The 13,337-nt window shown below is 43.0% G+C and overlaps 1 protein-coding gene across 6 annotated transcripts in view; it reads left to right on the top strand.

The window, feature by feature from the left end:
* C3H6orf118 (chromosome 3 C6orf118 homolog) overlaps positions 1-13,337 on the top strand; it is a 72,336-nt gene that overhangs the window by 17,591 nt on the left and 41,408 nt on the right. For 3 of the 6 annotated variants that reach the window (XM_039531334.1, XM_039531335.1, XM_039531339.1), the window contains exons 5-9: positions 2,085-2,209; positions 4,119-4,177; positions 7,324-7,520; positions 10,589-10,642; positions 11,953-12,014. In XM_039531334.1, the coding sequence (XP_039387268.1) occupies positions 2,085-2,209; positions 4,119-4,177; positions 7,324-7,520; positions 10,589-10,642; positions 11,953-12,014 (497 nt within the window). Of the gene's footprint in view, positions 1-2,084; positions 2,210-4,118; positions 4,178-7,323; positions 7,521-10,588; positions 10,643-11,952; positions 12,028-12,685; positions 12,851-13,337 lie in introns of all 6 variants that reach the window. The other 3 variants (XM_039531338.1, XM_039531337.1, XM_039531336.1) reach the window with 2 other exon arrangements.

The following is a 13,337-nucleotide window of genomic DNA, read 5'->3' on the forward strand; positions in this document are numbered from 1 at the left end:
TGATAGTGACTTTTCGTCATTACCACTGACATCTGTTTTGTGGCTCTCTGTTGAGTGAGCTAGCGGTTTCACTCCAATTCCTAGTGGACTTATATCTGCGTCATAAAATACCACCCACACAAACGGGAAAGAAAGCATTCTGAATAAGTGCCAAACTGCAATATCCAGCTATGTGTAGACACGTTACATAAAAATATATTCACACAGCCAGATGTTTAAAGCTAAGAGAGCGGGGAGGGTGCCTCCAAGAAATGTTCTGCACAGTGGTTTTGTGGGGAGCACAAAATCTGAATTTAAACTTTGGTATTTGTACTGAAAATTACACAGAGCTGTGTAAACATTTCAAGCCAGAAACTCCTGTCCAAGGCAATTTGGTGGTGTATTGTTCCCTTAAAGCAGGAAGAGAATTCTTCCTGTGCACAGGAACTCACCACTGGAATGAAACTGGAAAAGTTAGCTCCCTGCGCCTTCTGCATCAGCTCCCTGCCCCTCTCCCCTTCCTTCCCCTTAGCAAAAAGGGAAGAAAAAGACATGTCAGGAGTGTTCTGGGGTGCAGTGCAGGCAGGACAGGGAGGGAGAGTGCCATGATTCACCTGATTCTCCAGCAGCATGTAGTCCTTTGGGCCAGGGACTGGGTAGCTTTGAATCAGGTAGCAGAAACTGGCTCTTTAAGGGTATGGATCCATAGTAGCTGGGAACATGATCCCAGAGTGAGTAGACAGGCACATACTAGCTCCACTTGAGGTAGCCCACTAAAAATAGCTGTGTGGCTACAGACCCAGGGAGTCAGGTAGTCTGGTGTGTTTGTTCTCAGGGGCGCTAGCCCAACCTGCCACACATGCTGTGGTGACCACACTGCTAGTTTTAGCACTCTTGCTCAAGGAGAGCTAGGGCACATTCGTCAGCCTGCACTGGGAAGCATGCTCCCAGTTGCTGTGTTGACACACCTTATTCTCTCTGGCAATTGTTTTGTTTTCTGCTGTGTTATATATTGCTGTCATGAAGCTCGTAACACAAGGATACTGGGTGACATTTTATACTTCCATTTTGCTTTTACTGTGAAATATAAAAGTAATCATTTAGGTCAATGGTCTCCTGCCAACCACAAGTACATGATTTTGTTGTAGGCTCAAGGTGAAAATCCTGTGGGAGTAAAATCCAATGGGAGTTTACCATTTACTTCAATGGGGTGAGGATTTCACCCTAGGTATCACCTCCCTTCCTTAATGGCACTCTGTGCTGGGGTCCTGGTGCTGCTGTATTACTATGATGATCTGTTGAAATCACGGTGGAAGGTAATGATGAACCTGGCACAGCTGACAGCAGTGGAAGTGTGCTTTCTCTAGCACAGGGTTCGGCAACCTTTCAGAAGTGGTGTGCCGAGTCTTCATTTATTCACTCTAATTTAAGTTTTCGCGTGCCAGTAATAAATTTTAACCTTTTTAGAAGGTCTCTTTCTATGTCTATAATATATAACTAAACTATTGTTGTATGTAAAGTAAATAAGGTTTTTAAAAATGTTTAAGAAGCTTCATTTAAAATTAAATTAAAATGCAGAGGCCCTGAACCAGTGGCCAGGACCAGGGCAATGTGAGTGCCATTGAAAATCAGCTTGCGTGCCGCCTTCGGCACACGTGCCATAAGTTGCCTACCCCTGCTCTAGCATAACTAGCCCATTAATCCCTCTCGTTGCTTCTCTACTGTGTATCCCACAAGCAGCAAAGCCTTCAGCTGGGTAGGAATGGAGAGACAGTCGGCTAGGGGAGACACAGCATTGTCAGTCCTTTTTCTGTTGGTAACCACCTTTATTTTACCTTTCCAATGTCTCTGTGGAATTAGAATGAATTGTCTATTTATAGAGATGGGTGTTTTTCTGGTTCATCAGTGGAAGTGTTAGCATTAGCACTTATCCTCATTCAGAAGCTTCCCTTAGAATTGATTTTTCACCTAAAATATATATATATATTGTGCTAGGTCCTGCATATTCAGTGAAGAAAAATGGTACAAGTTCTTGCATGTTTCTTCTGTATGCCAGTTATAAACATGCATGTCCTCATATTTCACTCCTGTTTATTTAATCTCAGACACTGATGGCTCAGGTGAAAGGTATGGGGAAAAGACCCGTGAAGACACAAGAAATAGAAGCGATCAGGCGAGAAGTACAGACCCTTGTGAAAAAAGCCAAAAGTGTCTTGGAGAGAAATGAAGAGTAAGTGCCATAAGTGTAAGGGACATGCAAACCAGATGTGTTATCTCACTCTAGTGCCTAGTATGCATAGAGGATGAGAGTCTGTTACTACTGCAAAATAAATGGAGTTATTCCTAGCTCAAGTTGTTGAGTCCATACTGGACTGTTGAAATCTTGCTGGTGACCCATTCACATGAATTGGAGACAAACCATTTTTTGTTTCAAATACACTCTTACAATATTATTACACCTACATTCATTCAATCACATGCTCCTGCCTCCAACACCCCTTCCATCAAAGTCAAGAACTAACGAGTCACAATCTAACCTAGTTGACTTTTGCCCCCTTTTGCAAAAGTCAACTAGGTTAGATTGTGCATGAGCTACCAAGGTTAGATGAGCTACCTAGATTAAATGCATGAGCTACCTAGATTAGATGACAAATAGGTCTGTTTATTTTGTTGTGTAGTTATTTTTATTTGATCAAAACTGTGTACATAACAGCATTAACACTGTGCTTTCCAAACTTATTATGTATGATTCTATGATCATTACGATATTAAAGTGTGACAAAGCCTTGTTTACACCAAAGGAAACTGCAGCAAAACCAAGTAGCTAATTAACAGTGGCCAAACAATTATACATGTGTGTAGGTGTCTACAGAGACAGATTGTGTGACAGAGTGGTATGGGAGAAGGGTTTTATTGACATGAGTTTGGGATGGCTCATAAGAACGGTCATACCGATTCAGACCAATGGTCCATTTAGCCCAGTATCCTGTCTTCTGACAGTAGCCAGTGCCAGGTGCTTCAGAGGGAGTGAACAGAACAAATAATCATCAAGTGATCCATTCCCTGTCACCCATTCCCAGCTTCTGGCAAACAGTGGCAAGGGACACTTCAGAGAATGGTTTTGTGTGTTGTGTTTGGAGTGTGTTGTAAAACTTTTATAACATCTCACAACTTCATGCATTCTGTATATGCACCATATCTTACAAATGGTTAGATTTTAAGAAAAATGCTATTTTTACTATTTTCTGTATTCGTCCAGTAGCAAACCCAGCTGCCTTAGTTACCATGAATCCAACTGTGTTGGGCTCAGAGGGAATAACAAACCTCCAAATATGAACTAAAATAGTTCTTCAAATTTGTGAAAATGCTAGGGGTAGAAGTCCATTATCACAAAATCTTCCAGGACAAGAGAAACTGAGGATTTCCCTGTCCCAATAGTATCTTCATTTGTGCCAGTAGTAATCTGAATTTAAAGCTGTAACATTTTTAAGTTGACCAAAGGTATTACTGGTGGAGGTCTGAATTTTGCTTGGAATCACGTAATTGTTGGCGGTGGAGGAGAGGGAGAAGAAGGAAATGTTTCTTGGTTGATATCTTTTAAAAATGGCATTTGTTTGAAGCTGATTGCAATTTTAAAACGAGTCCGGGGACATGGATTAATTAGCAGAGAGCAGGTGAGGAGGGCCAAGTACGTGATCAGCTGATCATCACATGGGTCTGCAATGGATTACGTGGATAGCACTCCACATGTGTTTCCTACCACGTGTTTAAATAATGTGTAGCTGTTTTCTCTCTGTTGCCATTTTAATGCTACTTCCTTCATGAAACAAGGGCTCAGTGTGAGGATGTCTCGAGTCTGCAAGTTTCTCAGAGCAGGGATCATGAACCAAATTCTTCTCTGATTTATATCACTCAAATCCAGAGTAACTCCAGTCACTTAATTGAATTTACCATTACTCTGCATTTACACAAGTATACCTGAGCTCAGAATTTGGCCTATGAATGTCAGTGGGAATCCCCACATGTATAAGAGCTGCAGGATTACCTGAATTGCCTTGGCTCCTGTCTAATCCACAGAGTGATACTCAAAACATGGCTGTGATCACATTAACACAGTGTTCTTTCTTGTTCCATTCTAGACTCAGAAATGAATTAGAAATTCAGCTGTGGGTGAGCCAGTCTCCTGAGAGTAAAACTGGTAAGTAACAATACAGTGTGGATTTACAGAAGGGGTGTCTTGCAAGAAAAAAACAAACAAACAAAATTATTTATATTTATTTATTTAAACAAACAAACACACCCCAACACACAAATATTGTGAATCAGGGTACCGAAACACACTAAAACTAAACAGCTTCTAACAAAAAGCAAAGAAATATATCTCTCAGTGGTGCTGAGCATCTTGTGGGATAATATTTTTCTTGCCTTTCATTCTGGGCCTGATAAAGCCCACTGAAATCAACAGGAGAATTTGCATTTATTAAAGAACACAGGGCATGTGCCATTGCAGATAAGACCTGTGGTCCATCTTGTTAAATATGTTATAGCCAGCAGGAGATGCCTCAGATGTGAGATAATCTGACACTTCATTAAGGTCTTGTCCTGATCTCTAACAGTGAGAGGGCAGGTTAAGTTGTGCAGCATGAGCTTTTGTAGTACTTTCATAAACTCTTTTAAGCATCAGCTATTATAACTCCGGACAATCTTGTTGTTTATATAAATGTCTGATCCCTCTTTGACACTTGCTAAATTCTCAGCCTCAACAACATCCTGTGGCAATGAGTTCCACAGTCTAATTCTGTGCTGCATGAATAATTATCTCCTCTGATCAGTTTTGAATTTGCCTTCAGTGAGCATTGGATCAGAGTTTTCAGCTGATTCAATTAAAAAAAAAGAGTATGTAAATCTGGAAGCTCATGAAAGGCCAAAAGGAAAGAGACTATTTTCTCATGAACTAGGCCATTTCTGAATTTCTGTAAAATGTCATCAGGGCAGAATACAGTGTGCCAAGACTGATTGCATAGCGCATCTATATTTCATGCGTTGGTTAAACTTCTGTATTTATGGCAAATGCAAAACATGGCTTCTTCACATAGCATGTGACCATATAACATGGTAAGCTTCTACACTGGAAATAGAGAGAATAAATAGCCACATGAGTTGTTAAGGTGAGATGCTTTCTGACTGTCTCTGATAGCTGCTCCACACATATATTAAATACTACATGGCAGGCATGGGCGCCAACTTATATGGGCTCGTGGAGCTAAAGCCCCAGGAATATTCAAAATCAGGGGCTCTGCTCCACCAATATTTGGAGCTAGGTTTCGCCCCTTTAAATCCCAGCCGCCGCCGGGAATCAGAGGGCTCTGGGCTGCCCGCTGCTGCGGAGAGCCCAGAGCCTTTTAAATCCCAGCCGCGGCAGGGAATCAGAGGGCTCTGGGCTGCCCGCTGCGGCAGGGAGCCCAGAGCCCTTTAAATCTCAGCCGCGGCTGGGAATCAGAGGGCTCTGGGCTGCCTGCAACCGCGGGGAGTCCAGAGCCCTTTAAATCCCAGCCGCGGCCGGGAATCAGAGGGCTCTGGGCTGCCCACTGCGGCAGGGAGCCCAGAGCCCTTTAAATCTCAGCCACGGCTGGGAATCAGAGGGCTCTGGGCTGCCCGCTGCGGCAGGGAGCCCAGAGCCCTTTAAATCCCAGCCGTGGCTGGGAATCAGAGGGCTCTGGGCTGCCTGCAACCGCGGGGAGCCCAGAGATCTTTAAATCCCAGCCGCGGCTGGGAATCAGAGGGCTCTGGACTCCCTATGTACATCAGTTTGGCCGATGTACATAGCAGAGGGGCATTGCTGGCATATGATGGACAGTCTCTAAGGAAAAGGATAAATGGACACAAATCAGACATTAGGAATGGCAATATACAAAAACCTGTAGGAGAACACTTCAACCTCCCTGGCCACACAATAGCAGATTTTAAGGTGGCCATCCTCCAGCAAAAAAACTTTAGGACCAGACTCCAGAGAGAAACTGCTGAGCTCCAATTCATTTGCAAATTTAACACCATCAGTTTAGGACTAAACAAAGACTGTGAATGGCTTGCCAATTACAGAACCAGTTTCTCCTCCCTTGGTTTTCACACCTCAGCTGCTGGAACAGGGCCCCATCCTCCCTGATTGATCTAACCTCGTTATCTCTAGCCTGCTTCTTGCTTGCTTATATATACACACCTGCCCCTGGAAATTTCCACTGCTTGCATCCGAAGAAGTGGGTATTCACCCACGAAAACTCATGCTGCAAAACATCTGTTAGTCTATAAGGTGCCACAGGATTCTTTGCTGCTTAACCATAATGATAATCTTTAGCAGTTTGTGCCTTCAAAACCTTTACAAACATTACAAATTACTGCATTGTTTTTAGCAAACCCCTCCTCAAAACTCACCTCTACTGTGAGGCCTACCTACAATGGACAGGTGGGTATGCTGTGACCGCTGTTTATTATACCAAGTATGATCACTGGCAGGACTATTGAAACCAAAGGCAGAAATGTGATGCCGCCTGTTTCCTGGTGGGGGCTGAGTGGAAGAAGATGATGCTCACTGCTTGGAACAGGAAATGTACACTGTGTACACTGGACTTCCATCGGTAAAACTTTTGTCATTCAGGGAGGGGTGTGAAAAAAACATCCCCCCCCCCCAGAATGACTAAAGTGTTACTGACGAAAAGTGCCGATGTGAACAGTGCTTTGTCGAGCTCTCCGGTGACAAAGAGTGGCTACACTGTGCACCTTTTAGTGGCCCGGCTCTAGCGGCACAGCTGTGTCGCTAAAATGTGCGTGGTGTAGACGTAGCCTAAGTTAGAAACGCAGGTAGCTGCAGGGGATGGCAAGCACGTGTGCAGTTGGGGAGGGTCTTCTGGCTAGAGAAGGATCCTTGGTTTGAAAAGAATATTAGAGCATCACCATAACAAAACAGTGTATAATTTATGAAGGGTTATTTCTAAATAGTCTAGCAGATACTTAGTAGTGATACTTCACTCACTAACTGGGCAGATTTTTCGTTCTTTTGTTAAAACACCCAATCAACATTATTATCTACTAGGAATGAACCAGACACTATCATACTCATTGAGCTGCCAGACAAGATGTAATTCCTAGGTACCATACATGTCTGCAAGCTGATTTGTCATCTGGCAATTTCTGAGAAAAGAGCATGTGATCTAATTTCTCATTGGCCTCTCTGTAGACATTTTGCCATTTTCACTGGGTCCTCAAACTGAGATTGCAACAGTTTAGCTCAAAATAGCCAAATAACTCTCTGGCAACAGTGTGCTATTAACCATGCCTGCCTTTTTATAGTTCCAGGGACCTCCGGTGACCAGGCTATGAAACTGCCTGAAGAGAAACATCTCTCCCTTGCGGAACAGATTGAATCTATGAGGTGCCAAGTTCTCGCTAAGTGGGAGGAAATGCAAGCGATAGAGAAAGAGATTCGAGAAACCATGACTCATGCTGGGATGGCAAATACTATAGAGAAGACGGTTAAAGACATAGAGGCATGACATAATTTATTTCTAAACAGCTCCTATCAAGTTTATTGGTGCCTAGTTACTTTGGCGATAGGCTCTTTAGAAGAGACAGATAGTGACTCAGTTGCCTGTATTTTCTCCTCTGAGAACATACATCTGTACTCCTTGTACTTATATGGCCCCAAACACCATGGTGTTTAGGCTCTGATCCTGCAATGTGATGCATATGGGGGGACCCCCACGTTAAAGTAAATGAGCTCTGCAGACACAGGAGTCTGTCTGCACACCCCACATTGCAAGATTGAGGCTTTAGAGTCAGATGTTATTTAAAGTACATATGTTAAAATATATAAGTGATACAAGTGCAGGGTCTGATTATGTTTTTTTAAATGGATGTTCTCGCTTTTTGCTCCTGCACTTGGTGGGTGGCAATAACTGTGTGCACCGGTAAGGTCACAATAGGTGAAATTTTCAGAAGCACTCTGTTGGCCTAACTCTTCTCCTATTGAAGACAATGGTAAAACTCCCATGGGCTTTAAAGGGACCATGGTTGGGCCAGCACTGAGCACTTTTTAAAAATCCTACCGGTAGACATCTAAATATATGAATGTGCCTGCAAATCAATTTATTGGATGTCTAAATGAACTTACCTGTGAGCACATTTGAGGCACAGAAAGGAAAGCCTGGACAATTCCAGACTGAAAATATAAGGTCTATATAATATACTGTCAATATCTAATAAAATAAATATTTAATAAAGCCAAGCAGAGGAATAAAACCTCAAATATATGTTAATAATATTTGTTACAAAAATTATCATCTATTTGTTTGTATTCCAGTAACATTCAGAGGTCCCAGTGAGGCTTGGGGCCTCACTGTATTGGGCATCAGAGACAGCCCCGGCTCCAGAGCATGCAGTCTAAGCCTTTGATCTCGCAGAGACTTAAGGGCCTCACTTTAGCTCTGTGAGTGGTCCCATTGACAGAGTGTAAGTGTCTGCAGGACTGGCGCCTAACACATTAAAAACAGCATTCTCTTTCCTTTGGAAATTGTGCCGCTAGCAATACCACAAGCGCTCAACAGAGCCATGCTTTCCCTGTCCCTGATCAGGTGAATAGGAATCCCAGGTGTCTTAAGTGAAGTAATTTCCTGAAATCAAATAAAAGCTGAATATTCTCTGCTTGTGCAGAAAGTGAAATGTGGCACAGTTAATGATGGATAGACATGATTGAAATACACATCTAACACGGGGAGGGATAGCTCAGTGGCTTGGGCATTGGCCTGCTAAACTCAGGGTTGTGAGCTCAGTCCTTGAGGGGGCTATTAGGAAGCTGTGACAAAAATCTTTCAGGGAGGTCCTTGGTCCTGTAGTGAAGGCAGGGGATTGGACTCCATGCCCTTTCAAGGTCCCTTCCAGTTCTATAAAATTAAAAAAAAACATTCAAGTGTTTCTCCCAACCTTTTATCCTCTGAGGCTGAATTTAGCCTTCCTTCAGGACATCAGATCCATTCAGTTTGTTGTACTGGTAGTAAAACAGAGCATCCATGCAATTGTGTAGCATCCAGGAAAAAATATGAAAACAAACACACTCATCAAAAATCATGCACACTCCACACTGGTCTTTTCCAGATCAAACACACAGACCATCATTGTGTTTGCTGGGTTTCACTTGGGTGCCTTTAAACTGACTGGCTACATTCCAATTCTATGTCTTGCCTGCCAGTTTTTTCAATCTTGTCTTCTTATCGAACAGTACAAGACAGAAAACTGTAGTTCACTTTAAAAAAAAACAACAACCTGCTACCCACAAATGACAAACACTCGTTTGGAGAGAAAGTCTTGACTCAGATGAATGTATAGAGTGTTAATATATTAGATCAGAGAATAACAACTATAAGCCACCAAAGTCTTTCTTATTTGTACTGGCATAGAAAAGGTATAAGCCCAAGATGTTTTCTGAAAAGTTTATTTTTCAAACTCATCAACAATGCATGAGTTATGCCCTTCACAGCTAAATAAACAATTAATTTCTGGACAAAATGTGAAGCACCTTAAGAGAATAAATTCTTTTCTCTGCTCCAGAGACACCTATTAAAAGGGATATGAGTATCCAGAAGTTCCTTATATGGTTTTAACTTTGTTCATGTCATTTTCATTTGTTTTATTTTTTGATCAACTTTACCTGAGCTGGAATGAGGAAGAGCAGCCAGCAGAGGGCAATATTGCACAGCACTGTCAGCCTGAGAGACACAGCAGCTGCCTGAGGCAGGCCTGGCCAGTGCTTCATTTGCAGCCACTCCAGGCACTCTCAACAAATATATGAACTCTGGGAGTGAATGGACCCTCTATACCAGTGGCTCTCAACCTTTCCAGACTACTGTACCTCTTTCAGGAGTCTGATCTGTCTGGCATCCCCCAAGTTGCATACCCTGACTTCAAAACGATTTGCTTACAAAATCAGACATGAAAATGCAAAAGTGTCACAGCAACTACGACTGAAAAATTGCTTGCTTTCTCATTTGGAATATAAATATTGTACTTGCATTTCAGTGTACAGTATATAGAGCAGTATAAACAAGTCATTTGTCTTTACCCTATTTTTGTTTGTACTGACTTTGCTAGTGCTTTTTATGTAGCCTGTTGTAAAACTAGGCAAATGTCTAGATGAGTTGATGTACCCCCTGGAAGACGTTTGCGAATTCCCAGGAGTGAGTATACCCCTGGTTGAGAACCACCATTCTACACAGTCTGAGACATTAGCTCCCCCAGCAAATGGTTGGTTAGTTAATCTGGGTCTGAATGTGTAAAATGTATATGATTTCAAATTGTTATTCATAATAATAAAGCTATAATCTAAACCTTGCACCCACTGGATATTTAGACAAAGGGCAAGTATGCTATCATTTAAGAAGAGCAAGCTAATTGAACTAGCCCGTCTTTGTATTTCTCCTAACACTGTGATTCCATAATGCTAAGATGGCAGGAACATGTACTGTGCACATATAAGGAATTTTTAAAATAGGTCAGTTCACTTGTTTGCTTTTTTGGAAATGTTGTGCTACAGTTTAACAAAGCTGGGTTATTGCTTTTACAGGCGGAAGCTCTCAAACTCAACTCAGCCAACAGCTTCCTTCAACACCAAATCAAAGTAAGTTCCTTCTTTAGAACTGTGATATGGTCCTAAAGCCCATATCACAGTTGCCTTCACTAGGTCTGATCCAGAGCCTACTGAAGTCATTGGAAAGACTCCCATTGACTACTGTGGGCTCTGCATGAGCCCAAGGTGAACCACCTGCTAGAGAGTAGAAAGGTGTTGGTTGTCCCTCTATTCTATTGTTCACTGTTTAGGAGAGCTATTATGGTACTTTGTTGAGAAGCAAATTTCTCCTGATCACCATTTGAATTATTTTTTACAAGAACTTGTCAAAGCTTCAAAATCCATAACCCAACTGATGATTCTAAAGCTGCTAGTCTAATTAGGGAACTAGCATGAAGGACGGGTTCCTATGCTAGGTGGATTTAACATACCCACAAAATGCGTAACTCAGAACAGAATACGGTTGCCAACTTCCTAATTGCACAAAACCAAACACCCTAGCACTGCCCCTTCCCTAAGGCCCTGCCCCCTGCTCACTACATCCCCCCTCTCTGGGTGGCTCGCTCTCCCCTACCCTCATTCACTGGGCTGAGGCAGGGGGTTGGGGTGAGGGCCCTAACTGGGGGTGTGGGCTGGGGGGTGGGGCCAGAAATGGGGGTTCAAGGTGTAGGAGGGGGTTCCAGGCTGGGGCAAGGATTTGGGGTGCAGGAAGGGGTGTGGACTCTGGATGGGGGTGCAGGCTCTGGGATGGGGCTGGAGATGAGGGATTTGGGGTACAGGAGGAGGCTCTGGGTTTGGTGGGGGTGAGGGATTCTGAATCTGGGAGGGGGGCTGCGGGTTAAGGCAGGGGGTTGGGGTGCAAGAGGGGGTACGGGCTCTGGGTTGGGAGCTCTAGGGTGAGGCTGGGGATGAGGGCTTCAGGGTGCAGGAGGCGGCTCTGGGCTGGGGTAGGGGGCTGGGGCTCAGGGTTGGGGCGCAGGCTTCCCTCAGACGGCTCCTAGTCAATGGCCAGTGGGTCTAAGGCAGGCTCCCTGCCTTTCCTGGCTCCGCACTGTGCCCCGGAAACGGCCAGCAGATCTAGTTCCTAGGTGGAGGGGCCAGGAGTCTCCACATGCTGCTCTCGCTCACAAGCACCGCCCCCGCCCACCTTCCTGCTGAAGTTTAACCTTTTATAGCACAGGAACCACAGTATCCCTTTCCCATAAATTATGGTTATGACGTTAAAAAAGACTTCAGCACCACCAAGTACTTATCACAGATATTGCCAATTAATATCACAAACAATTTTTTTCTTAACCCCTGACAAATATTTCTCTGCATTTATACATAGATGAGTTTTTTTGGTTTTGGTGTTTTTTTAGGACGTTCAAAACAACATCACAGACATCTTAAATAGACAGAAGGTCACCCAGGAAAGTCAGCGGTGAGTTTTGAATGTTAGTACGTATTTTGGATTTACTATATGGTTTTACGTCTATATTATAAATGTTACATGTTACAGAATGATGATTGAAACCCCTATTATAAAAACTTCCCAGAGCTGAGTAAGAAAGATCAGTTATTTATAGCTGCTAGGTTTAAGTATTACTTAGTACAACATACACAGTAGCATTTTAGGGATTAAGGTAAAGACTCAATTTAAATAAGGCCCTGTAGTCTAGAATAAGCTAAGAAAAAAGAATGTGAATCTGAGTGCTTATGTACGGTGTTTGATTGACACCTGCACTTGCCGCAGTTGTCTATTCAGCTACAGAGCAGATATATTGCAGAGGCTGTTTAAGCTTCCGCCCACGGCCCTGCTGATATGCTTCAGACTTGCCCCAGAGAGGTGACCTCTAGGCATGAGATGGTAGCACAGTCTCCATGCCCATCCAGTCCTTGGCCTCTGTTCTGAGGCTGCAGTCCAATGCCAGGTGTGAAATGTTTTTTATTATGTGGCCTCATGTCCATAGGAACCAAATTGAGACCTTATTTCACACACGGAGCTTCTTTATTGTCTGTCGCACTCTGGGTTTAAGTAGAGTGCTTTGTAAAGTAATGAGTTACACAGTTTTAGTCACTACTGAGCTGGGCTGGATCTGAATTGGTTGCCAGGGGCAGAAGACTGTACACTCCATTACCACTCCCCTCGGGCATCCTCCTCACCTTCCTACAGTACATCTTATTAGTATCAAGATGGAATGAAAGAAAAAAGAGACAGCAGGCAGCTAAGTCTGCATCATAAAGAGTACACTTTTGACATCTATGCTTATTTCAGAGGTAAGTAAGGAATGTATTTATTGTTTTGGTTTCAATTATGTGCAAAGATTTAGCCCGACTTCGTTTATTCTGTCCACAGATGAGGTTTTCAGCTAACCGCGTACTGCTCGCTCTCTTAATAGTCTGTATTCAAATTAGTGTAGCATAACATTAGATTTGGGTATGTATTATAGGTCTGCAATATAGTTTTATGAAAACCTAACTTGCAAACTTCTGTAGCAGAAAGAGGTTAACAATAGACTGAAAGAAGCATAAAAAGTTTTAAGAGTCCATTTCAGTGATAGTATTTGGGCCAGATTTTTTTTCATATGCCAGTTAGACACACATCATATACTGGTATAGGGTCTGATCCAGTGCACCCTGAAAGAAAAGACTCTCATTGACTTAATGATCTGAGACATTAAGTGCCTATCTCCTTACAGTATCTGTCCCCATAGTATTTTAACACTATGCTGTTTAACCATAGCTACAGACAGCATTCCCTGAG

This window comes from Mauremys reevesii, linkage group 3 (genome assembly GCF_016161935.1).
Source record: "Mauremys reevesii isolate NIE-2019 linkage group 3, ASM1616193v1, whole genome shotgun sequence".
NCBI classification, from domain to species: Eukaryota; Metazoa; Chordata; order Testudines; family Geoemydidae; genus Mauremys; species Mauremys reevesii.